At 44.9% G+C, this 25,206-nt stretch overlaps 7 protein-coding genes and 1 non-coding gene across 8 annotated transcripts; 6 read left to right on the top strand and 2 right to left on the bottom strand.

Moving 5' to 3' along the window:
• Nucleotides 1-75: 75 nt before the first annotated feature.
• On the top strand, nucleotides 76-9,041 carry VTP01DRAFT_9672 (uncharacterized protein; the record flags this gene model as incomplete). The annotated part of the gene is made up of 16 exons (XM_069388923.1): nucleotides 76-129; nucleotides 186-247; nucleotides 294-346; nucleotides 403-485; nucleotides 560-1,208; nucleotides 1,278-1,576; nucleotides 1,640-2,302; nucleotides 2,362-4,089; nucleotides 4,147-4,203; nucleotides 4,263-4,502; nucleotides 4,558-4,721; nucleotides 4,790-5,053; nucleotides 5,118-5,898; nucleotides 5,968-6,268; nucleotides 6,333-6,860; nucleotides 6,937-9,041. 16 exons carry the CDS (start codon nucleotides 76-78, stop codon nucleotides 9,039-9,041), a joined length of 8,031 nt encoding a protein of 2,676 aa, XP_069240091.1.
• A 375-nt stretch (nucleotides 9,042-9,416) lies between these two features.
• On the top strand, nucleotides 9,417-9,815 carry VTP01DRAFT_9671 (uncharacterized protein; the record flags this gene model as incomplete). The annotated part of the gene is made up of 3 exons (XM_069388922.1): nucleotides 9,417-9,461; nucleotides 9,546-9,690; nucleotides 9,748-9,815. 3 exons carry the CDS (start codon nucleotides 9,417-9,419, stop codon nucleotides 9,813-9,815), a joined length of 258 nt encoding a protein of 85 aa, XP_069240090.1.
• A 183-nt stretch (nucleotides 9,816-9,998) lies between these two features.
• VTP01DRAFT_9670 (uncharacterized protein) lies at nucleotides 9,999-14,647 on the top strand (the record flags this gene model as incomplete). The annotated part of the gene is made up of 10 exons (XM_069388921.1): nucleotides 9,999-10,490; nucleotides 10,550-10,615; nucleotides 10,682-12,381; nucleotides 12,452-12,532; nucleotides 12,598-12,713; nucleotides 12,771-12,979; nucleotides 13,039-13,230; nucleotides 13,290-13,772; nucleotides 13,835-14,323; nucleotides 14,387-14,647. The coding sequence occupies 10 exons, from the start codon at nucleotides 9,999-10,001 to the stop codon at nucleotides 14,645-14,647; spliced, it is 4,089 nt and encodes a 1,362-aa protein (XP_069240089.1).
• Nucleotides 14,648-14,802: 155 nt separating this feature from the next.
• VTP01DRAFT_9669 (uncharacterized protein) lies at nucleotides 14,803-15,612 on the top strand (the record flags this gene model as incomplete). The annotated part of the gene is made up of 1 exon (XM_069388919.1): nucleotides 14,803-15,612. The coding sequence occupies one exon, from the start codon at nucleotides 14,803-14,805 to the stop codon at nucleotides 15,610-15,612; it is 810 nt and encodes a 269-aa protein (XP_069240088.1).
• A 1,122-nt stretch (nucleotides 15,613-16,734) lies between these two features.
• Nucleotides 16,735-16,808, bottom strand: VTP01DRAFT_t49. The gene has a single exon. It is a non-coding gene; the product is annotated as a tRNA-Lys (tRNA).
• A 2,717-nt stretch (nucleotides 16,809-19,525) lies between these two features.
• On the top strand, nucleotides 19,526-20,537 carry VTP01DRAFT_9668 (uncharacterized protein; the record flags this gene model as incomplete). Its single annotated transcript, XM_069388918.1, has 7 exons — nucleotides 19,526-19,609; nucleotides 19,662-19,715; nucleotides 19,776-19,877; nucleotides 19,940-20,028; nucleotides 20,082-20,254; nucleotides 20,309-20,393; nucleotides 20,450-20,537. 7 exons carry the CDS (start codon nucleotides 19,526-19,528, stop codon nucleotides 20,535-20,537), a joined length of 675 nt encoding a protein of 224 aa, XP_069240087.1.
• Nucleotides 20,538-20,607: 70 nt separating this feature from the next.
• On the bottom strand, nucleotides 20,608-22,406 carry VTP01DRAFT_9667 (uncharacterized protein; the record flags this gene model as incomplete). Its single annotated transcript, XM_069388917.1, has 9 exons — nucleotides 20,608-20,753; nucleotides 20,810-21,250; nucleotides 21,305-21,353; nucleotides 21,415-21,645; nucleotides 21,712-21,798; nucleotides 21,861-22,038; nucleotides 22,106-22,167; nucleotides 22,240-22,300; nucleotides 22,360-22,406. 9 exons carry the CDS (start codon nucleotides 22,404-22,406, stop codon nucleotides 20,608-20,610), a joined length of 1,302 nt encoding a protein of 433 aa, XP_069240086.1.
• Nucleotides 22,407-22,500: 94 nt separating this feature from the next.
• Nucleotides 22,501-23,666, top strand: VTP01DRAFT_9666 (uncharacterized protein; the record flags this gene model as incomplete). The annotated part of the gene is made up of 5 exons (XM_069388916.1): nucleotides 22,501-22,699; nucleotides 22,758-23,041; nucleotides 23,103-23,430; nucleotides 23,496-23,543; nucleotides 23,611-23,666. 5 exons carry the CDS (start codon nucleotides 22,501-22,503, stop codon nucleotides 23,664-23,666), a joined length of 915 nt encoding a protein of 304 aa, XP_069240085.1.
• Between the last annotated feature and the right edge of the window lie 1,540 nt (nucleotides 23,667-25,206).

Genomic DNA, 25,206 nt, shown 5'->3' with positions numbered 1-25,206 from the left:
CTTCCTTAATCCATCCTATCGCACACACACACACACACACACACCCTCTCTCGGCAACGTTTACAGCAATCGGAAATGAGTGCAGACACCAAGCTTATTCTAAGCTTGGTCAATCGAATCACCGTCAGAGCAAGTACCGCTAAACGACCAAGGGCGCGAATTGACAGCTAACCCGCCGATGATAGCTTCCGAGCAATAATGGCAGGCAGCTTGATCTTTTAGAGAGCGATCCTCTCATTCAGCAGACGTAAGTTCTTTGATTCTCGGGTTCGAGTTACTTATGAAGGTGGCAGACACTCATTTTTCGACACTTTTTGTCACGATATTTCGCTGGGTAATTATAGAGGTACGGTCAGGTCATCGTCATCGTATATCCATCATATTAACGCGGTGATATTCTAGTGGCCGCATTGATAGAGTTATCAAAGTTTCGATTACCCACCATTGCAAGCACTTTGGTTACTGTGCTCGAAAATATTTCAAAGGTAAAGGGGAGCGCGGGATGCAAGTTTAATTTGCGTTCAATGTTTATAAAGTTATTAAAATCGTTCGTAATTAGAGCCCGTATAGTGGCATGCCTGATGAATATGTGCCACATGAAGTGTTACAATCACAATTGTTCCTGCTGCGCATGTTATCGGCATGTATGCAGCATCACTGGCAATTTTATCGCCAAAACCGTCGACCGAACAGCAGCGCAGAGTCCTTGCAGCCCCAATCGCCAGTATCGTCAATGAGCCGAGAAGGGTCGATGCACCGGGAAGGGTCAATGCACAGTTCTGGAGGTGACAGCAACGCAGAGCGGTGGCAGCCTGATTCAATGACAAGCGATTTGGAAGATCCGCTGCCACTCGAAGATAATCTTGCAAAATATATTGTCAACATAATGTCTCGTTTCATGCACCAAATGGCGGCAAGTGAAGATAGAGAATACGGCATAGGAAACGCCGCTAGTTTAATGACACGAACGGACTACAATGCCACGGGCGCCAATGGATCATCCTCAGACATTTTGCTCGATATCTACAAAGCCGCCAGCAGAGTTGTGTTTTACGTCAGTGCCAGTAACTGGCCAATAATGTTTAATAAGATCAAGGCAAAGATTTTATACCTTTCTACGACCCTGGATGAGAATCCAGAGACTGCAGACATGCGGCTGCTAGAATGCTCAGCTCTTAATGCCAAGCGACTTAGTATGATCTTGACAGGTAGCGCATGATCTATTTTTCCAAAGTATACAAATTGCTTTGTGTATTGACTCTGTTTGCTTATTTTAGAATTATGCTCGAGTTTTATGCATTTGAAGAAGTCTGCTCAATTGTTTGTTGCCGTTGTACTGCGCCGTGCAATCTGGAATTGGATTGAGACGTATCCATCCGAGTTTATGAGACTATGCCACAGCCAAAAGCGACTAGATGGCGGACCCGAGATCTTGTTTGATATTTGTAACTCGCTGGCAGATACGACCCGCAAAAAGGCAGTGCTCTGGCCACTGCAGACTATGCTCCTGATTTTATGTCCTGATGTTCTTTTGGCTTCAGCGCTGTCGGAAAGTAGAGGTGTACAAAACAAAAAGGTAAAGTCATGGATCTCAAGTATCGATGACCACTGTAATTACTTACGTTTGTAAATTTTGCAGACGATTTTCTTAAGCTCTCTAAAAAAGTCCCTTCGTGGCACGCGTATGGCTGAGCTAGCTGCTATCTGCTACGTCGATATTTGCAAGGCAGCAACGTATGTCTCGAAAACAGACGTATCAGCTTTGCGCCACATTGTGCCTGATATCGAAAACGAGCTTAAAGAGAAGATGTTCGACGTGCAACGTCCTCTTATTACGGATAGTCTCATGACAAACTTGGGAATAATTATTGACCATCGGGTTCTACTTGCAGATTGCTTGGTTGCCATGTTTCGGTTAAATCCTCGTAGCACTCTGCATAGTTTATTCCCAAGTTGCCTTGATGATCGCGCACCAACTTTATTTAAATTAAGTTTGATCAAGGCCTGTCTGGCGCTGGCCGCCGAGGAGAACAGACTGCCCTGGAATCCTTCAATGACCAGCTTGTACGATACCATGTGTGGACCTTTGCGAAGACTCTTTTTGGACTTTACAAGTCGTGATCCTGCAAAGTCAGATACCAGCAGCCAGGGCGCATCGAGTACTAGTCGCAAGGCTATCATTAACTCGGCATCCGAACGAAGAATCAAGAGAGACACTAGTCGCCTGGTTTACACGGAACGATGCGAACTGATTCTGGATATGCTGCGATTGTATTTTACAGATCCTAAACTTGCTATTTTGGTGAGTAGATAGATGGACTGTTACTTTGCAAATGTCTGTTAACGCCTGGATCTCTGCAGGGTGACAATGAGGACCGATTTGAACAAAACGGAGCGCTCCTGGTAGCCATCACAAACTGTCTCCGGGACCCTAGACCGCCCGTCCGCGATGCTGCTGCAGATTGCTTAGTTAAATTGCACGCACCAGACAACATTGTGAACTGGGGTCCATCTAATCTCTTTATGGAATCATTCTGGAAAATTTCGTCACAGGTCGTATTTACCTTGGCGAAACAACTGCTGGATACCAGGGAACGAGACGATGGGCTCAAAAAGCTCTTAGATCTTTTGGCTCGTCTGTTGACGCTTCGAAACGATTTCCTTCGTTTACATCAAGATATCGCTATCCACGGTGCTGATGTTCGCGAGCGGCTACAAGCGTCTATCGGTCTTGAAGTTGCTTTGTTGGTGCTTTTGTGCTCAGCAGATCCCGAAATTTGCTCTGGTGCTATCGCATGTTTCGGCCACATTTGCCTAGAAGCGCACATAACGGACAGCGCAGATGATCCCCAGCAACAGGCGCTGACGATTGTGGATAATTTACCGGTCTACATCGAGCTTACAAACAACACCGGTATTGTTGCCGGTCGCAAGTCTCAACAAAAGCGTATTCGCAGATTACTGCGTATGATGACCCACTATGCTCCTGGTAACATGGCCGCCTGGGAAGAAGCTTGGAAACGCTGGAAATACATGACACCATCCATGACCCGATCTTACGAAGAGCCAAGGGAAGATGTATCGGATGTATCGAAAAAGAGCGCTCCTTGGCACGACAAATTACGTAACAATGCAATGCGACAGACTTCCTCCCAGGCCAGTTCCTCGTCGACCTTGACCAACACGACTCGCATGGATGGTATCGATGATGACCGGTCTTCAGAGTGGCAAAACTATGCAGGTTTCCTGGCATCGTTGGGTGGTGTTTGTCTCATGGCCGATACCACAACATCGCCCTCTTCACCGACCTCACCTACTCCAAAAATTAGAGAGCAGCAGCCATATCGACGCATCTCTGCCCCAACTGAATCAGCAGCCATGGTCGATCGTTTTGTTATGGAAATGGTTGAATTGTTGATTTGCGATAACGTCATTGTCAGAGAATGGGTCAGAGAGATCCTCGGAACTGACTTGTCGCCAACCCTCTATCCGATCATGTTCCGACATCTTGAAAGCACTCTTGCAAAGTGCTTTGGTGCAGACAACGATCCTATCTGTAGTCCTCGATACACGTTGTTTGTCGAGCAGGCCATTTCTGTGCTGAAACTAGTCTTGGATCGTATGGACGACACTGTCGACAACTTGTTCACTGTCGACTTTAGCGGACTGATCAGTCAATACGCACAATACTTGAACAAGCTCGGCAGCAACCAGCAATCGATGAAGATTAAAATCAAAATGTGCCAACTTTGCGAAGTACTGATGGACCGCAAAGACAGAATCACTCTTCGTCAAGAGTTCCGTCTTCGCAACAAGCTTCTGGAAATTATTGTTGAATGGACGAGCGACTTTTCTCTCAAGAATGAAACGTCGCAGTATAGATTGACATCAGAGTCGGTACAGACTGAAAAGCTACAGAGAGATCTGGATCTAGCATGCTTGAAAACAATTGAAGTACTCTTGCATCAATTACCTCTGCAACCTTCAGAACCTGTGCACGAAACGGACTCGGCACAAGTCAAGAGTAGGATCTTTTACAAGTACTTTACGTTCTTTTTGAAGCTCCTGAGCCGATGCAGAATATCAGAGGTGAGTTGAAGATAAAGAGATGATTCGGATCACGTATGAACCTAACAGGACCTTTAGCAAGAACCATATGGTTCTATTGCTGAGCAGGTTTTACAAACTTTTAGTGCGACCAAGGTAACTACGATAACCAAGAATGCTCTCATACATAGGTAGACTGATCAAAGGTATTGCAGAGCAAGGAAAGTGCAACGACGCTGGCTCCATTAAAGAATCACACTATTCTTGCCATGTCCAATCTCTTGAGCGCAAACGTCGATGCTGGTCTCAAGTACTCTTTATCAATGGGCTATCATGAGGACACAAGAACTAGAACTGCGTTCATGCAAGTTTTGACAAACATCCTCAATCAAGGCACAGAGTTTGAAACACTCGCCGAAACAGTCATGACTGATCGTTACGAAAAGCTTGTCGATGTAAGTTGGCATTTTTGCAAGACATCGGAAATAGCCTAATAGATATGTGCTATAGATGCTCGTGGAATTTGATCTCAACATTGCCTTGTCCCTGTGCGATGTTTGCCCGTCTTCGGATATCGACGAAGTCGCTAATGTATTGCTGGCTTGCTTTGCTTCTCGCAACAAGACATTGGTACTGTTGGAAGCAGTCATTGAGAAGGAAGTGAATAATACCAAGTAAGTTTAAAAAACCAATGGAATGCTTAGCGGGCGGTATATTTACTTGGGTTGAAAATACTAGGTAGTGAGACGGATCTCTTTAGAAAGACGAGTATTGCTACACGTCTTTTGTCTGTGTTTGCAAAGAATTACGGTGCAGATTATGTGCGCTCTGTACTCCAACCAGTGTTCCAGAAACTGGCAGAGAAACCTCCAGAGGAGAAGACCTTTGAACTCGATCCAAGCAAGGTCGGGCCTGGTGAGGACGTAGCAAGGAACAAGCAAAATGTGGTAAATGCCACAGAGTTGTTTTTGAATGCTATCTGTGCTTCTGCTGGCGAGGCACCAAGGTATGACTATTGCTTGCAGATGAATGGGTAGATTTCTAGCTTACTCATTAATGTTTTGTTGCAGAATATTCCGTGAAGTGTGCCATTGCATTTTGAATTCCGTTTTGAAGCGTTTCCCTGAAGCGATGCACACTGCTTTGGGCGCCTTTGTCTTTTTGCGATTCTTCTGTCCTGCCATTGTGGCGCCTGAATCCGAAGGCTTGGTAAAGAATAGTGCGTCTGTGTCACGAGAGATGCGCCGTGGCCACCTTATTGTGACAAAGGTTATCCAAAACCTTGCGAACAATGTCCTCTTTGGCGCCAAGGAGACGTACATGATTGTACTCAACGACTTTTTGACGAGCAACATTTACAAAGTAACCAGCTTTTTGAGAGAGATTTCCAAAGTACCTGCTCTTGCACCAGAGGACGACCACGTGGATATGCGCCACATGGATGACAAGGATTATGCCATGTTACACCATGTCCTTGCTGACAACATGGAACGTATCTCACGCGATTTGGCAACCCGCCGTCTGCGACAGCTTAATGATCAGAACTCAATGACAGCTTGGAAACGCAAGTTTGACAAGTTTGCAAACTTGCTTGCACAGCTTGGTCGCCCGCCAGAGTTGCCCAAGCAAGAGATCAGCGGTATGCGTAGCTACAAGTTTGCAGCTGCCAACCAGCTTTATGCAGAATTTATGCGTCGTAACAGCCATCGCAGCGTGGAGAGTATCGTCTCCAAAAATATCTTTTACGAAGGTGGATTCTCCAAGGCCGGTCGCCCTGTCTTTTACTTTGTGGCACGCAACGTTGTTGCAGACAGCATTGATTTTGAGTTGTTGATTTATTTCATATTACAGGTAAGACGAGGGAAAACATGCGAGAAAAGAACGTAGAATATGGAGAGCTAAGTAACATGTATATTTTAGACAATGGAACGCGTGGCAAACAAACTGTGTGAAGTTGTACTCGACTTAACTCAGTTTGGCCCATCTAATGAGATACCCAACCAATGGATCAGCCAATTGTTACAGCTGCTGCCATTTGATGTGTATGACAATGTCGCCATGATCCACATTTATAATCCAAACTCGTTCCTCCGCAAGTATATCAAAAAGTTACCCCGTCCGGTTACACACAAGATCACAAAGAGGATAAACTTTGCGGTCACCTTGGTCGAACTGCAAGAGCATATCAATGCGTCTGAGATCCGCTTGCCGAAATCAACTAGTAAGTTGGAGGTTTTTACGGTATTTTGCTGGGTTTAACTGACAAAAATATGTGTATCGAACAGCTGGCTTGGAAACCGAGCACAGTGCCGTATTCTTCCCTGTAAATAGGCTATTGCAGCTGAAATCACAAGTCCCAGTAACTGTCAAGGTCGGTGCTGAGTATGTGCAGATCATGACCGTGCGCAAACAAGAGCTGTTGTACAACGTCAATGCTGTCACCAACGATGTCTTCCACGTATCTGAAATCGAAGATATCACGCTTGGACAGAATGGACGTGAGACGGAAACCTCGCAGGAATTCAGCTTCAAGTACAACAAGGGCAAGTCGCAGATCACTCTATCATCTCCAAAACGTGACACAATGGTGACCGCTATCCGGCATAGCAAGCGCCGATATGAAATGTCCAAGCCAGCCAATCTATCCGAACGGACTATCCGTCCAAAGGACGTACCCGGTCGATTGCTTAACATGGCTCTCTTGAATATTGGCTCCAGTGATCCCAATCTTCGTCTTGCTGCGTACAACCTGCTCTATGCTCTCAGCATGACATTCCACTTTGACGTTGGAAGACAACTTTTGGACGCCAAAGGTATGTGTGATACACAAAAGCTGATATTCAACAGCATCTTTGTTCTTTTATGTTGCTGACTTTATCGATGGCCTAGATCTTTGCTTGCCTGCCAATAGCACTGCATTTATTGTCAATATCAGTGAAAAGCTTGCTGCCACTGAACCTGGTTTTACGCTTGAATTCTTGAACGAATGTTTCGTCGGTTTCAACAAGTCCAGCGAACCCTTACGATACCTCTGCCTGGATTACATGGCACCGTGGCTACCAAATCTCGCCTTATTCTGCAAAGGATCAGCGGAAGATATTGCAAAGACCAAAGAGGTGCTGCAACTCTTGATCGATCTCACAGTGGCTCGAACGGACATGTACAAACTTGTTCAAGCTAAAATTTGGAAGACAATCGGCAAAGTGGATGATATACTGAGTCTGGTCCTGGAATCATTTATCTTGTTTGCTAATCAACACGGTGTTGGATCTCCTCAAGCAGAAGCCATGGCGGATACTTTTGTCACGTTATCCAACGTTGCAGTTCGCGGCAAAGTTATCTCCAGATTACGCAAAGTTCTTCAAAAGACATCCTTCAAGCCCACTCGAGTGTTGACGGATCACCCAACGTGGACTGAGATCGCCGTATTGCTGCGATTCATTCTTATGCTATCTTTCAACAACCGAGGACCGGTCAAGAGCTATGTTCCTGAGATATTCCACATCGTGTCGCTAGTCGCTGGCGTTGGTCCAACTATCGTGCGAGCGTCAGTCCATGGCCTCGTGATCAACACAATCCAATCCTTGTGTACATCGATGCCGCTCAGTGACGGCAACGTCAAGCGACTGCAACTTCTGCTTACTGAATTATCAGACTCCAAATGCCGACTGCTTTTTGGACTACCCAAGCCGAACATCACTGCATTCACTATCAACACGGAAACGCTTTCAGACGCAGCGGAACCGTTCCAATTGGCATCTTTGGAGACCATTGTCAACCACTTGCTCGAGGTTTTGCACTGCGGTGCCCCGTCAACAGACGTTGCAAACGTTTGGCGTGCTCGATGGATGAGTCTGGTAGCCAGCACAGCATTCCAATTCAACCCAGCTATTCAGCCTCGTGCGTTCGTGGTGCTTGGATGCCTGGGACGAGAGGAAATCGATGATGATCTTCTGTACCAAATCCTAGTTGCTCTGCGAGGCGCACTTGCTATTTTCAACGAAGCCGATCCGAACCTAGTACTGAGCATCATGATGTGTCTCAAGAATATTGTCGAGAGCCTTCCTGGTGATTCGAGATATCTTTTGCAACTTTTCTGGGTTGCAGTTGCTCTGGTGCAAGTCAACCATGGCCCTATTTTTGTGATGGCATTGGAGTTCCTGCAAGCCGTGCTTCGTGCTCTGGATGCCGATGAGTTCTTTGTGGGTGACAATGTCGTTGATGTCCTTTTGGCTGCTCGAGAACCTATGGCGGATGTCGCCAGGCAACTTGATAGACTCTGCGGCGTGGATTTCGAAACGCACTTTTCATTCGCGGTCGCCGGCACTTTGATGAAGGGACTCCGTCACAGCAATGCCAAGGATGCTATCTACCAAGGTCTTTCAACATTTTTGGACGTTGAATGCAAACAGAGTAACAATGACGATATCATTGAAGCACGTACGCTTGGATACGTTGTGGGCCTGTTGCCAATTGCAGCCAAGAATGAAGCTCTCAAGGAACTTTTGCGATTGGCAGGTCTGGGAGACGTTGATGTCGATAACTCGCAAGCAGCAAAGACGTACTACAGCGTGTTTGACAAGCTAGATATACCCGACAACACCACAGCACTGCTGCTGATATCCCAGTTGGCAACACAGCTCAATTCGGCCGATAATGAATCAGAACGATTGTTTATTTATGGATTGTTGGCGGAGGCGGCCATGGCAATGCCAGAGGTATTTGCGCTGGTTTACGACACGCTGCTACCCAAAATGAATCAGATCGTGGTCAGCAGCCAGACGCAACCTATCATCGAATCTGTAAAGTCGATACTTGTCACTGCATGCTCGGATCCAGTGTTTGGTGAAGCAAAGACCAAGCGCAGCCAGAAGGCACTGCTGGAAGAGCTGGGATTTTCCGCACTTGGTGACCCGACATTTGGATCAGCAACGACCAACGTCCTGCAGAATGCTAAACTGGCCAGCGAGGTCGTAGAGAGGATTATTGCGTAAAACGCGTTGTAAATCGTATCATCATCTAAATCCAATCCCTTTTTGGTAATTCATATTTTATTCTTTATCTTCCTTCTTCCTCACCCAATATTATAAATACAAAATCTCGTTCCACACATCACGCACGTATACATGCAACCTTCGTTAATTGTATAAATAAAGGCTTTATATCCCCCATATATAACTCATACAGAGAAATATTAGCGATAATTGATGTTCTCGAAACATCTAAAGAAAATGGCGGGATATTGAATGAAACAAGCGTCAGGAACAGACAGTAATGCTCGACAGGGACCACGCGACAAACTCCGAGGGGTTTTTGGGCGTGGGGAAGAACGGACCGCAGGGTATAGAGAAGGTCGTTTTCGAACAGAAATGTCAACTCCCTTACGATCAGAAGTAATCGCGCTTTACAAACAGGTGATTGGAATTAAGCGCGTAAAATAAGAGAACTCTTCGTAAAACGGCAATGCTAACGTACGAGTTGCGTTTGTGCGATTGCAGTTAGTATATCTTGGCAGAGAATACCCCGCAGGATACCACAACTTCTTTCGACCCCGCTTAAAGTCAGCGTTTATGAAGAAGGCTAACCTTACAGGCGAGGAAGAGATCAGGAAAGCCATCCGTCACGGTGAATATATTTGCAAAGGTTAGTTTGTCTCTCCTTGTTTCTGATTGGCGACTGAAATGATTATTGCAACGACAGAGCTGGAAGCAATGTATTATCTTCGAAAATATCGCGCAATACGTCAGAGATATGCTGAAGAGCAGTAGCTTAGTAGATTGTAAATAAAAGAGAAGAGGATCAGATGTTTTAGAAGCATGTGCACGCACCCTCAAATGAAACAAGGCGATCCTTTCAAGGGGTTACACAAGCCAATTTTCAAAGTGTCTGTTCGGTGACACGAACTTGCACAAGTTGCCCTCTCTCTCTCACTCTCTCTCTCTCCTTTCCTCATGCTGCCAAATTCTCGAAAACTACCTCCCCCGTCATCAAGTTCAGCAGAATACCAGCGCGTAGACAGCGGCCACCGGAAGCGTTCGCTTTCCGCAGCTGCTCAGACTCCATACAACCAACCCGAGCAGAGACAGAATTCAAAGGCACTCTTTTCTCGACTGCGAAGCGGCTCACAGAATCAGTCGACCGAGCACAGACTCGGCCCTCCACCGTCTAATTCATATAGTTCGCATTCGGCATCGTCTATACCGTCATCTCGGTCGACCACGCTTATGGTCGACCTGCCGATAGAAGCGGATCAAAAAGTGAAACGAAAGCCCCTGTTCACCGAGAATAATGGATCCAATTGCTCTTCCAATTCATCAATAGCAGAGCGTCCGCTTCAGGATAAACCAGTATCCGACCTCCAGCCGCACGCTGCTGGAATACCATTCAGTTCAGCTGCTGCAAATGCAGCAGTTACCCCGAGCGATGCAACAGTTTCACGAAAGGCATGCTTGAATCTATATTACCGACGATGTCAAGCTTATTTCTCACATGTATTGCTTAGGCGAGTCAAAAAGGAGCAAAGGGAGTAGGAGGAGGTATTGGCAGATTCTTCAGGAAACTGAGTCGGGTGCGTATTGCAACAGCGTCTCTATTTCCCTTTATCTTCTTTACTGAACTGTAAAACCGTTAATAGGCATCTGAAGACGATGACATGCTCGACGACGCACCAAAAGTTCGACCGATATCCATGAGTCCTTCTGCACACATTGCAAGTAGAACACCAAATCCACACAACATTCCATTAGCACCTGCACCACCCCCGCAGCAGAACTGCAGACACAGTGCCTTTCCTAGCTTTCCCTCCGCAGCTGGATCTGCAGTGTATCCAACTCTGTACGATAATGCACCGCAACGACAGCAACTTCCATCCGCAGAACACATAGCCTCTTACCACCACCACCACCATCATCATCACCAGCAACAACAACAACAACATAATCATCATAATCATGTATCACCGATGCAACCAAGCATCGTACCTACCACTACTACTCCGCAAATCCCGAATAGCGCCACTTTGCCTAACCCTAATATCAGACGATACGAAAACGATAACACCACCGTCCACAATACACGTTCATCCATCAAACCCTCTGCGACGTTTCCACGAATATCAAAGGAAGAAAAGGAGCATCATCGTTACCAACATGCACTTCCGGAAAAGCAACACGAGAGACACTCTTCAGAAAGCAAATCAAGCACAGCTTGGTTATCACTTTACAGCACCTTTGCATCCGACAGCGAAAATGCCCTGGACAATGATCCTTATTTAAAGGATGATCTCGTACACATAGTATCACAAAACGTACAGCGCAGGCCGCAGGTGACCAGGGCTGCTTCCACACCACTGTCAGGCAACGACTCGAGCAGTTCGGTTACTGATTCCGCTAGCATCGATTCTTACAACACCATGGATACAGCTTTGGATTCGAACGAGTATAGCGACAACGATGACGAAGATGCTCGTGAAATGCTAAGCAATCTTACTATCGATGAGGACACGACGTTTACCACAACAATGGCGAGCATAAAGGAAGAAGAGCACTGCAGTGTTGGTAGCGATCGAGTAGATGAAGACGACGACGTATTTGTAGACGCAACGGGATTCTCGCAGGATGATATTAAGCGCGAGCAAACCGAGTCCAAACTCTCCAAACGATTAAGTGGCGGTCATTACGGCAGCGCAGGTGGGCTCATGATAGCAACCGCACCGACCAATCTGGACGCGTCCAAGCAACAAAAACGTAAAAGCCGACCTCCTCCAGAGGATATTGCCAAAGCCATGCTGGACTGGAAACGGCAGAGCGGCGGAACAAGCAAGCGTTTAAGTGGTATCAACAAATGGAACAATTTCATCGACAACCGAGAGAGTACGGGAACCGTGGTTGATTTACGAGTGAAGCAAGAAGACGATGAAGAGGATAAGCGAGAACTTTCATTACCAGACAAACAGGCGCTCCGAGACCAAGCTGCCGAGACTTTGATGGGCAACAAAAGCACCGTCGTCGCTGCTGCCAACTCGAGCACGTTGTCGCCGCCGCAGCAGCAACAAAGCAACTCGTCTTCGCATCAACGAACGCCGTCCATCAATCAACTATCGTTTGCATTTTCAAAGTCTCTAGATGCGGCCTGGAACGATCCTAACCCGGAAATTGCTAAAGTGTTCGATCCAAGACTTAGCACGGAGCAGCAGCAGCAGCAGCAGCAGCAGCAGCCTGAGCAAGCTCCTCCAGCACATTTTAACAAAGATGCCCAGGAAGCTGCTCGACGATTGTGGCAAGAGGATGAAACTCTGTGCCCACGCGAACGCATAGCGGAATGGTTAGGTTCTGGGCAAGTATACTTACTTTCTATTCATCATTGTAACGATCAGGCTTACTGATGCCGAATTCTTCCATTTTAGAAAACCTTTGAATTCGGATGCCCTAAACTACTACATGGAATATTTCGAGTTTGGCCGCATGCGCTTAGACAGCGCGTTCAGGTAAGCGAAGAAATCAAGCTTTACCTTCATTGTCCATTGTTTCCGACTTGGAAAATTTTGTGCAGAAAACTTTGCAGTAAGCTTTACTTTAAGGCAGAAGCGCAGCAGATCGATCGTATATTGGAAGTCTTTGCACAGCGGTACTGGTCGTGCAACCCTGACTCTATATACAAAACTGCAGGTAATTATACTAGGAACTGACTGCAATCAAACTTATTTCTAAACCATTTTCAATTAGATGTGGTGTATGCGGTCGTTTATTCAGTGCTATTGCTAAACACAGACTTGCACGTCGCCCAAGGCAATTATAATCGAATGACTCGATACGAGTTCATCAAAAACACTATAGCAGCAATCCACGACCAGCCATCCGTATCGAATGAAATAAAAAAGGGCTCTGACGTGTTTACCAAAGCTTGGGAGACGGAGCTAGAGTCTCATTTGAAGGTTAGAAAAAAAAAAGCAATGAGCTCTTTTCGAGTAATCGACCACTCATACTCTTTTAGGAATTATACTCGTCCGTTAAACAATACCAAATCCTCCAGCCCTTATCAGCAAGGTCTAGCAGCAACAGAGACTCTATTGAAAAGCGCGGAAGTCTTTTGGCCAGCAAACGCGTAGTTGGATTGAAGCGAAGTGTTGGCTCCATAATCCGACGATCTGCTCGAGAGAGTATGCTGTTTGCTGACGATATACAGGTGAGTTGCTAGCTTGCTATATTGCATGCTTTGATTTGACTTATATACCTTTGCAACAGCCACCACGTACAAGTACCAGTTCGCTTTCACGGCCTTCATCACCCCAGCCAAAATCACCCAGACGCCGTTCTGTATCATCAATCGGATCAGCTGCGTCTTTTGGATTCGGAGGACAGAACTCATCGCTCTCACCGACATATCAACCGATGATTAACTTTATGGATATGCATGGCAATGTTCTTTTCCGTAATCAACCTCCTTACATCAAAGAAGGAGTTGTTATCCGCAAACATTTGCTCGAGAAAGCCAACCAAAAAGCAAAACATCGCGACTGGAAAGAATGTCTTTTAGTAGTTGATCGAGGCGAGCTCAGAATGTATGCGCTCCATCATACAAGCGAGTCTGAGCGAAGGAGTATTATTCGTGCGAGCAGCGCCAGCTTTGCGAGCCTTGGTGACTCTGCAGTGCAGAGCAATGATTCTCACCACGACACTGCATCCTTTGGCGGTATTGCAACTAAGAACGGTACCAATAAATGGGTGGTGAGTATAGCACAGACACACGCGCGGTACTGCAAGTCGATTAACATTAACGCAACATCTAGTCTCACTCGCAACTTTTGGGAACTATACCAATGAGCCATACCCTGTCGAATGCACTTCCGCCGCCAGGATACAACCGACACCGTCCGCATGTATTTGCTATCCAGCAACCAGATGGAGGCGTTTATTTATTCCAAGCAGCTTCTGCAGAGCAAGTGAACGAATGGGTAGCAACATGTAATTATTGGGCAGCACGCGAGAGCAAAGAGCCATTACCCGGTGGGGTCAGCAATATGGAATATGGATGGGGATCGTGTCTCAACGACGTCATTCTTGACCTGGATGCAGTGGAAAACAATGCACAGACGACCGGAAACTACCTTCAAGACCCTGATTCTGTCACTATATATGAATGGCGACCTCCTGTTCCTCCATCTGTGCCGAGCACTCTGAACGAGAAGGAGCAGTATGAGGCGCTTTTAAAACATCTGCAGGGATTGAACGAAGAGATCAATCATCACCGAGAACTGAAGAAGAAACTATTAGTCAAGGTAAGTAGGATGACCTTGCAAACGGCCATAACGAGACGTGTAGTCTAACTTTAGATGTATTAGTTCCCTAGCAAGAGCAGTAACCACGCGAAAGCAATGGCAAACTGGGATGCAAAGTCCAAATATCTCCTGCACGATATTATCAAGTACCAGAACTACTGTGACGTTTTAGAAAAAAGTATTCAGCAGCAGGAAAAACAAGGTACAAAGATAGAAGACGCAGCACCGTCAGCAACTGGTGACACAACTATTGACCTCTCGTATTCTGCGAGCCGCGTCGATCTCATGAAAGAAATCGGCGAAGAACTCCAGCTGGCCTTTTAATCTCACCACTCCTCCATCCTCCAGCATTAATTTATTACACACATTCTCTCTCCTTCTACTTTCGTAGCACATACACGTTATTTTTTTGTCCTTTTTTCAAACATAATTAATTAATATATACACTCTGCTTTCGTCTTGATGTTGGATACGGAAACATGACTGTCTACCTATTCAAGGGCAAGAACTCTGACGACCAAGAAGACGCATACGAGCATCAACTCAAAAGCCACGGTTACGACGTAAAGTTCATTCCTACACTTTCTCACAATGCAGAATCAGTGCAGCAGCTTGGAGATTTGATCGTCGCTGGACCTGACAATCAGCACATTGGCGGTGTCATTTTCTGCTCACAGCGTGCCGTGGAGACATGGCGCGAAGCAGCAGCAGCAACCTCCTTGACGGTGACGGACGATACCAGGGCCGCCTGGCGCTGTGTGCCAGCACTTGTCGTGGGTCCGAAAACAGCCGAGCAACTGGAGCGTCTCGAGTTCTTTAACGACAGAACGCAGTGGGTAGTGGCGAACCGTGCGTCTGAACTCGCAGACAATATCCAATCCACCAGCCATTGTCAACAGCGGCAGCAATTACTGTTCTTGGCAGGCGATAAACGTAGAGATGAGTTACCTATGCGATTGGCACAAATGAATATACCCGTGAAAGAGATACGAGCTTACAGGACATGCGCCCATCCTGATCTGGCAAGAGCAGTGGAGGATTTGAAGTGCCAGCTTGGTGCAGACGACTGGATCGTGTTCTTTAGTCCTTCTGGTGTCAAATATATACAGCAAATTACAACATCCGTGTTCGAGCGCGCCAAGATAGGCAGCATTGGGCCGACGACAACGGACTACATTTGCTCCCAAAACTACCCTGTACGTGCTACGGCCCAGCAGCCGAAAGCTGACTGCTTGGCAGTTTCTCTGGCAGACTACGATGCAAAGAATAAAAGGACTGGCGTGATTTGATCCTTGCAAAAGAAGTCTTTATTATACACATCCCAGCCAGCGTACCTAAAGTATACGTGGTTAGTGTGTATCGAAGTAGGATTGCGGCTACCAGCCTTCGAATCATTCAGATTTTACAGCGTACTTTGTATATGATTTTTGAATGCCTGTTTCTACTAGAATACTACTCTTCTGAGTCTGGCAAAACAAATCATCGATCGCATACTTTATAATTAATACGAAAATGTCATCTACCTGGAAAAAATATGATACGCTGTCCCATGCAAAACCAAAGCAAGACACTATTCTGCTAGCCTATTGAACTTTTTTCTTCCCTCAGAACTTCATCATATTTGATGTCTTCAGTGCATGCTAGTGCAATTCCGACCTTTTGAAAGACAAGTGGTAGCAACTAAATAATGGAAAATATCCAGTAAGAATAACCGACGTTTTAATGCAAGTTACCGTGCTGTGTATTAATACTTGGGTTCTAAGGGTGTCACGCTTACTAAATCGCAATGTGTCACATCCGCTAGTGACGATCTCCACTCCTATCCACGTATGTGATCCCTCGCTATAGCATTGTAGTCATTAGGACTCAGTACTAAGGACTTTCAATCTATGGGGACAGTGGTGACAAGAGCGCGATCAGCGAATTTTAATTATATTGCCCGTGTGGCAAATTCAGTGAGTTCCAATATAAATATGGAGCAGTCGTAATAAACGTTTGGTTCAGTCTCACTGGATTTATCTCTCTCCCAGCTTTGCTACTTCTCTAGCTATGTCTTATTCCAATAAGCACGCGATTGCTCTCACAATGTGGACTAGAATAATCCTTGATGTCAGTATGCGAGCTACTATTTGTCACTAGCTGATTCGGCACTGAAGTTACTTTGGATACTGTAACAGATGCCGTTCAAGCAGCATCACGGCCATATGCGTTTTACGAAAAGAGAGAGAACCGTGATACAGTATAATGAGATGCGATACCTCGTCGCTTATCAAGTCAAGCGACCTAGCGTGAAAGCCATTGGCTCATGCTTTTTCGGGCCGAACCCGAAAATAGTCCGTGCACGCTGAAGAAAAAAATGAAAAAACAACGATTAAAAATACTTCTCTAATTGAAAGCGGATCGCATAGAGCAGCCCGACGGGGGGCTCGAACCCCCAACCTTGAGATTAAGAGTCTCACGCTCTGCCGAATTGAGCTAGCCGGGCCTCTTGGCTGCTTTTTGAAATGAAATATACACGTTGGAGCTCTTATTATCACGTGACTTATATATTATTTTAATTTTTTTTTCGAATTCTTAGGTTTTTCGATAGTTTACTTTAGCTTTACTTATATTATTTACTATCTATCCTCAGTATATCAGAACATCTACCGCCGCAACAGAAATGCACTTGAAAAAAATCTTCGATAATCGAGAAGAGCTAAAGGTTAAAGCATAGGAGGTCGTCCATATCCAAGGATTCGTCCGTGGATGATCGATCTATGACTTCCCCGCCGGATCGACGGCCAACCTTTAAAACGAGTTTGGTCTATAATCCATTGGATGACGTTTAGGAGGCGTAGCGTCGAGGGAAATCTTTCCTGATGTTCTACTCGGGGGAGACCTCTCGGGATTTTTTCGACGTCCAAAACATGGATATCCACGTAGAAGTTGGAAAGGCATAGAGACATCCAGCCGACAACAGGGCGCCCTAGATCATAGTGTGCTTGGATGACCTCCTATACCTTGGCGAACATCTTTCTCAGTACAACGCGCAGAAGTCTTTTCTTCGCTCACTCAGACAAAACCTTGGATATGACGAAAGAAGAGCAATTCGGTCGCCATCATTCCATCTTACAGCAAGCAGCCCGTTGCAAAGAGGTGAAAACACCAAATATGGCTCAAGAGATATGAGACGTTGAAGATCTACTCAACCTGGTCAAGTCATGGGGAAGTACCGATACATTGTCGCGGGGAAAACTCCAAATGAAGACATTGCTCCTATTAGCGGTGACATCGATCACTTCTCTGTTCATAAAATGGCTTATTTCGATTACGAAGAAGGCTCAATGGTATGAAGCTCGGTCAAATCTGCGCGGAAGATGCAATTATTACAGAAAAAGACGAGCCAAATACCAAGCATGCGGCCGATATCTTGAAGAGCCATCAATGATGATTGTCTGAGGGCCGAGGAACGAAGATGAAGTCCCACCCTTCCAAATGGTTTACGCAACTTGACTTTCAACTGATGAAGAAGAGAATAGAAAAGCGTAGCTCTGAAGATCCTAAACCTCAACAAAGAACGCAGAACGAAGACAAGTGGGATTGTCCATGAGAGCAAACTGCGAACAAGGAACAATCACATCTTTCACCGCACAGAGCGATCGTGACAGGTGGAAGACCAGATATACACTCCAGATATGCGCGGTGTCTACGAGAAATGCTCCAGAAAAGCTCATGCCAGGTATTCAGATGTGAATTACGTGCAAGCCGATGCTCGTTTGATCTCAGTCCATATGCGCGTGCTGCAACCGATATAAAAAAAGCAGTGCAATCCGCACCATCCCAGTGGGAATATATAGAGCCCACCGAGTGCCTCAGCATAAAAGCAGAGTTGATGAGCAACGATGACAAAGTACGACTGTCCTAGAGCAGTTAGGACTGGAAAGAAAACAGTCGGTGATACAGCATTGTTGGAGCAATTACAGGCTTCAGCTAAGCACTTTGACTTAATGCGCCCGTACACACGTATCATTGGCAGTGGGATCCAATCAGATTCTATTTGGAATTTGTCGTCCAAACAAATTGTAGGGCGCTGATGATCAGCAAATCCACTTCCAACTACGCTCTATCGAATTTGCCACATTCAGAGTTGACCGACTGGATCATCGCAATAAAAAGATCTGGCTTTACAGAGGATTACATCGGATCCTGGAATAAAAAGAAAGTTTAAGCCTTGGATAAAAAAGACGAAGTAAACTTACATTTGTCGCATATCGCCTTCTTTTTCATCATTTCTTTACACGGTCAATAATCAAATTTACGAATATTATGTAACTCTAATTTGCCTTTTGTTAAACACATGAATTGGCCATTATATGTTTCAATACCTCAAATGCATAAAACCAGGTAGCAACGTTTCGGTGGTGAATGTGCATTATTATTGTGTCCGAGACAAACCCTAAATGTCATGCGACATTGTGCCTGAGGACTGGTCTCTCGGTGTCCTCACAGACTTTATGGATTCATATTTGCGCGCACTAAGCCGGGTACCTGTGAGTTGCACCACTCTATCTAGAAGAAATGAGTAGGCAATCGATAATTGTATATTTCTCCCTGTATATTGAATAATCATGAATCCTTTCTATTAATTCCAGTTGAGCATTTTGTCGGCTCTTTCCATTTATTCTTGTCGACATCTGACTCTGCACAATAGATTTTGAAACCATTAGAATGGGAAGAGTGAACCTGTTCAATATAAGATGCCATCATATAGAGTATACATAATATTCCGTCAGTTACACTTTTAAGCATGTCCTCATCTCTGTCATACTGTAACTGTATCGAAGGTGCGACTTTAGGAAATTCCTCCCTTTCATTCAGCCAAAAAAAAAAAAAATAGTCAGAAACAAACCAGAATGAATCGAACACGACAGGGACGAACAAAAAACTACTTTTCAACGTTGACGAACGAGTATTATGTTTTCATGGACCTTTGATTTACGAAGCAAAAGTATGCCACTATATGTTAGTCGATTAATCGATTGTGCGATTTTGACAGCAAGATCTGCACGCTAGATTCTCGACCGGCAATGGATGGAAGACGAAGATCCAGAAGAACTCCAAGGTCCGCATTATTATGTACACTATAAGGGATGGAAAAACACGTATGTAGCTTCTCATAGCCGCTCGAACGATTGCTCAACTGCGTTGTAGCTGGGACGAATGGGTACACGAGACACGCGTCTTGCGATATACGGATACGAACTTGAAACTTCAGCAACGCCTAAAGGAGGCAAATATGGTACGGTGAATATCCCTAAATCAAACAAGATAAACTTATTAATATGATACCTAGCAGAAGCATGCTGGAAAAAAGCGATCAAGGGATATTGGACATAATACAGAAGAGCAGGTAACTTTCGAGCCTCGAGTTTGTATAGCTGTAAATAGTTTATCATGAATTTAATTCTAGGAAGAAGAATTCCTTGCTACACCTGAGATTCGTCTGGAGATACCAGACATTCTCAAAGGACAGTTGGTGGATGATTGGGAATATGTGACAAAGAACCAACAGGTGACAGAAGAATCTGCATTTTTTCGATTTTATTTTCTCGGTTACTAAACACTAATATCCAGCTCGTAATTCTTCCGCGTGAACCAACCATACGTGATATTCTGCAGAGATACAAAGCTCAAAAGCTTGAAGACAAAGCCGCAGAGGGAACGTAGGTAACAGGATGTTTCATATCGTCAAGGATGGAGATTCACCGATGCACAGCAAAGAGTTATTAGACGAAGTAATCGATGGTATTGAGCAATATTTCAACAAAGCTATTGGATCTATATTACTGTACCGTTTCGAACGCCATCAATACGCCCGAGCACAGAAAAAGCATCCAAAGAAAGAAATGTCAGAAATCTATGGCGCCGAACATCTGTTACGGCTATTCGGTTAGTTCAAATAGCATCTGGTTAGCCGGCATTACAAATCTGACAGCGACATAGTTCAATTACCATCACTTATATCACACACAGACATGGATGCGGATGCTGTGGATGTATTAAGTGAATATCTGACAGACATATTAGCGTAAGGATGTCTTTCAAAGCACATTATGCAACGAATTAACGCTGTGTGGTATGTAGCTTTATGGAAAAGATACGATCTCAAATCTTTCTTCGAGAATATGAAAATGCAAGTCCAGAATATGTAGCAGTTACAAACAGCATTTAAAGCATGGTATCTATTATAATCATTTATTTACTCAAAACTCAATTCCTCTTGGGTATATAAGTTGATACGATCATGCACGATAGCTAGATCTTTTAAAGTTAGCAAGAGGATCCAAATCACCAAAAACATCAGGTTTCGTCTGTGTGCTTATGTTCTTTGCAAAATCGCCAAAAAATGAATCATCCAAATTTGCATCTGTTGTTGATGCTGAGAATTCTACAATCCTACCGAGTTAATTCATATGCTCCCCATATAAAATCGAAGTAACTTACCTGTCCACTCATCAGAGTCCTCTCGTGAATGATTTGGGTCGGTTGAAGTATTGAATGCTGTTTTCAGAGGGCCATTGTTGGACGCAGTTGTGTATGGTCGAGATGAAGCAGTTGGAGAGTTAAGTGATAGATTGCGGAGGGCAGCATAAGGATCATTCACGCTAGAGCTGTCCGAGGTTTGCGACGAAGTAAGCGTTGGGAAAGAGGGGTTGATGGGGCTCATGGCGTTAGGAGTTGATGGTGTAAGGATTCCACCGGTATATGTTGCTCTTCTGTAGCTTTTGGCAGTCGGTTGAAGGCCCGCCAGTTCTGAAAAGATGTCCTCCTTTGGCGATACGACGTTCGCTTTTTGTTGTGGAGGCGATTTCCTCGTTGGTGTTACGGCATTTGCCGTTGGCAACGAAAGAGGCGATGAAATTGGTAAAGGAGAACCTGGAGTGGCTGAAATGGGAACAAATCAGAATACGTAAATATAAATCTAAGAGCAACGCTAACCTGCAGATACACCTTTAGACCTATCGTTCGACGTGATTATATCGGTGTCCTAGTCATAAAGTTGGTCCGTAACCCTTCTGATAAAGGTGTTTTTCCCTTTGCATACTTACATCAAGTAAGAGATTGACTTCCTTGGTACTCTGTTGGTCAGTTGTTGAAAGTGGTGCAACGGTGCTATTTTTAACACTGGGAGATAGCGGAGGAGCAGATTGCCAAGCCGATTTGGATAACTGAAGTGAAACGGGCCTAGGCTTCTGCTGTTGCAAAGGCGCGGACGGCTCTGTCTTGCCCAAAGAATTGGGTAAGGGAGGATTGCGTGCACCAGGACGACGAACGCCTTCCTATGGAAAGTGCTCAAAGATTAATCGTACGACTCTCAGCCATCAAGCAAAAATAGATATTCGTACTTCTGTGAATGTTTCCTTGATCATCTTCCGTACATTTTCGACGTGGTTCTTGAGCGCTTCCTTGTCCAACCATTTTTGCTCATAATACTGCAGATCATGTTGTCATTATCAATAGTTTCCTTTGATGAAACATTTAGGCATCAACTGACCTTCTGTCGAATAAAGGCACGCACGTCGTTGTCGGTTTCCGGTTCAGTGTTGTCCTGGCCATAGTTGCTCAACCATATCGAACGTGCAATTCCATTTCCTCCTTGCTCCAGAGCCAAGACCTCGGGCTCTGAAAAGGTGCTGGCAGAAATAGATTTGACACGGTGGCCAACTTCGCGACTAAAGGGTGCATGGAAACTGTCAGAAACCCAGCAACAGGGTCCTACCTTATTCTCTTTTGACTCACACTAATCCAGAACATCTGCTGCATATGAAAGTTTGAATGGTTGTATTGACAAAAAATGGGCTCTAGAGCAAAATCCAATGTCAGTGTCAGCTGGTGATAACTTACGGTATAAGGTGTGTCCTTTATCCAAGTACCTTTGTCGGGCAATCGAAGCACTTTTTGTTCTCAGGCAAACGCAACAACTCCCGCACCTGACTGTTGCTTTTGGTTAACTTTACATGGAAATACCGTCAAGAGGAATGAGCAAGACTTGCCGTAGATTAGCTTCTTCTAGTCGTTTTTGCCGAGCAGAGAATGACATGAGGAAACAAGTTGAAAAAAAGGTAGCGTGTAACACCGGAGGGCGCAGCTTAATAACCGCCCCTCAACTTTGTATCCCCACAGCCTTGCGCCGCATGCAAACGTTTCGTACGCCACTTCGAGTTACCTGGGACGTGGCTGGCGATCCCACAGAGACCACATGGTGGCCTTCACGCGGGACACCAAAAACAATACTCTTTTTCATCCCTGGCAATCCTGGACTCGTAGAATATTACACAGACTTTCTAGAGATAATCTACCGAAGCGCTCCTGATTCGCTCGAGATCTACGGAGGTGAGCTACTTCAAGCAAATGACTGCGCAAGCCCGTTCTGACAACGAATCCTATCAAGTCTCCCACCTAGGTCACTCGACCGGCCCACATACAAAGTATCAAAAGGACTCAAATAGACTCTACACGCTGCAGGAACAGATCGAACATAAAATACGGTGTTTCGATATACTACGATCTGAAAATGCAGAGGATACAAAGTTTATATTGATGGGCCATTCAATTGGTTCATATATTTGCGCAGAAGTGCTAAAAAATCGGCATGATATGGGAATAGAGCGTCTAGTCGCTCTCTTTCCAGTACTCCGAGAAATCGCATTGACGCCTAACGGCGTCTCTATATCGGTAAGTGAATCGCAACTAAAGTAACCCATATATCCAAAGCTGACAAAATTGCTATATTAAGCGCATTATTTCGAGATTACCAGGAAGTGCTTTGCCGATTGCCGCTTCGACACTTTCGTTGCTCGCAGCTCCTCTACGCCAGCGACTTGTAGGTCTGTTTACCGGTCAGTCAGGTCCATGCTTAGAGGTCACATCACATCAACTTCTACAAGGATCGGTTATACGCAACGTATTTTACATGGCGCAACATGAAATGGAGACTGTGAAGGAGTTAGATCATGACTTTTACAATGCGCATGCGAACAAGTTCATACTCTATTACTCAAAGAACGATGAATGGGCCCCTTTAGATCATTATAATTATATGAGAACCAAGTTTCCTAATCACGGTAAGTTAACAAATTGTAAAGTTAAGGTTCTGCTTCCTTGCTTAGACATATACTTTTGATTCCAGAACATATATACCTCTGCGAGCAAGATTTGCCACACGCATTCATTCTAGGTATTCTGTTACTGTCGTTCAGTGTCATTACTGGAGTCTATACTAACTTTATTCTGCTGTAAAATAGACGATAGGCATACTGAATATATGGCTAGAAAGGTCGTTACATGGTTGAATTCATAGTTTCTTAGAAACAATCGTAAAATCAACTTGTAAACGAGTATAATATTGGATATACTAACGCTTACGAAAATATTGACGTGTAAGGTCAGAATAACCGATTATTCATGATATCTAGAAGAAGCGGTGTTTCTATATGGTGAGCTGGATCAAGTCATTGATCCAGTTATCGCATTGGCAGGTTTACATACCAATTTCGGAAGAATAGATTTGCCATTCATCCGTTTCAAATCTCCTATATCCTTCATTATTTTCTTCCTCGCTTTCATTTCACTATTGTCATGAAAGTACATAAGTGAGGATAATGATTATAGTTGCAGCTCTCCTTGATGATACGAAATGCTTCCGCTCGCTAACTTTCGTCTTCTTTTCATATTTTCCCGAGTTAAAGAAGACATCCAGATTCCGCCATAAGAATGAACAACCGGTATAAGCGGTTTGCTGGCATTGCACTCATGTCAACTAATGCTTATTGAGAATAGGCAGAGACAGTGAGACTCTTGTGAGGTTTTCTATTAGGTCGCCACGATTTTTATATACTTCTTCCAGATCGGAGATGTACAAGTCCGCTTCATTTTCCTCTTTGTATGCAAAAAGAGCGAGAACTCCGCTGAAATGCCATCGAAGTACCATGATATATACACAGAACGAATGCTCTCCTCCTGACGGATCGAATGGTGTCAAAATCACACGTTGACGAAATTAAAATATAAACAGGTTTAAAGGGGCAAACGCGGTTACTTTTTAGAGTGAGCTGGGAGCTGCCCGTTAACCTTCCTTCGGGATAACATGCGGGTAGGCCGAACTGGTGGCATATTAATATGGACACTCGGATTGACACCCTGACCTGCTCGGGTTGGATGACACCGATGGCTGGCGCCAGGGAGGTGAGGGGACTGGCGGTGTCGCCTCCACCGGTGGTCCCTGGATATACCGTTGGAAACAACGTGAACTAAACGGCACCAACATATCTTTTTTTGAAATAAACTTAACCTTTAGCTTGCTATTGTATGTTATTGTATGCTATTGTATTCTTTTTGTAGCCTGTGGTAGAGTGGTTATTCATATACATGCGTTTGAAGTTCTGAAAGAATGATTGCCTCAGAGATTGCTGTGCTCACTTCGATTTGCTCAGTGATCGTGGAGTGTTTCATTCGTCTGCCATAGATCCTACGCCCTGCCCTATCTTGTATGGTCTGTCTGAGAGCTGCTGTGAGGGAAAGCTTACGTGTTCCGTCCACTTTACTTCTTCCAGTCAGTCAGAAAGAACGAAGCTGCTCTTGCCGGTTCTGTTTCGACTATGAGAGCTATGATAATTATCACACTTGAAACTTAGGCCCCACAAGTTTACAGACGCGTATTCCAACCATGGCTACTGTAATTTTAGGTTTTCTTGGAGCTCTGTCAAAGATTCTTCCAACAGCTCACTTTCATATTGCAACTCATTGAGAGCCAGGCTCTTCTGGTCAAATATACCCTCTTTACTGCGCAGCCTGCTTGTTAACGTTGATGTTAATATATAGATATATGTTATTTTCCTCGA

This window comes from Rhizomucor pusillus (assembly GCF_041956525.1).
Source record: "Rhizomucor pusillus strain CBS 183.67 unplaced genomic scaffold VTP01scaffold_7, whole genome shotgun sequence".
NCBI classification, from domain to species: Eukaryota; Fungi; Mucoromycota; class Mucoromycetes; order Mucorales; family Lichtheimiaceae; genus Rhizomucor; species Rhizomucor pusillus.
Note: the sequence above shows the minus strand (reverse complement) of the source record. Positions and strands in the feature narration are given on the sequence as shown.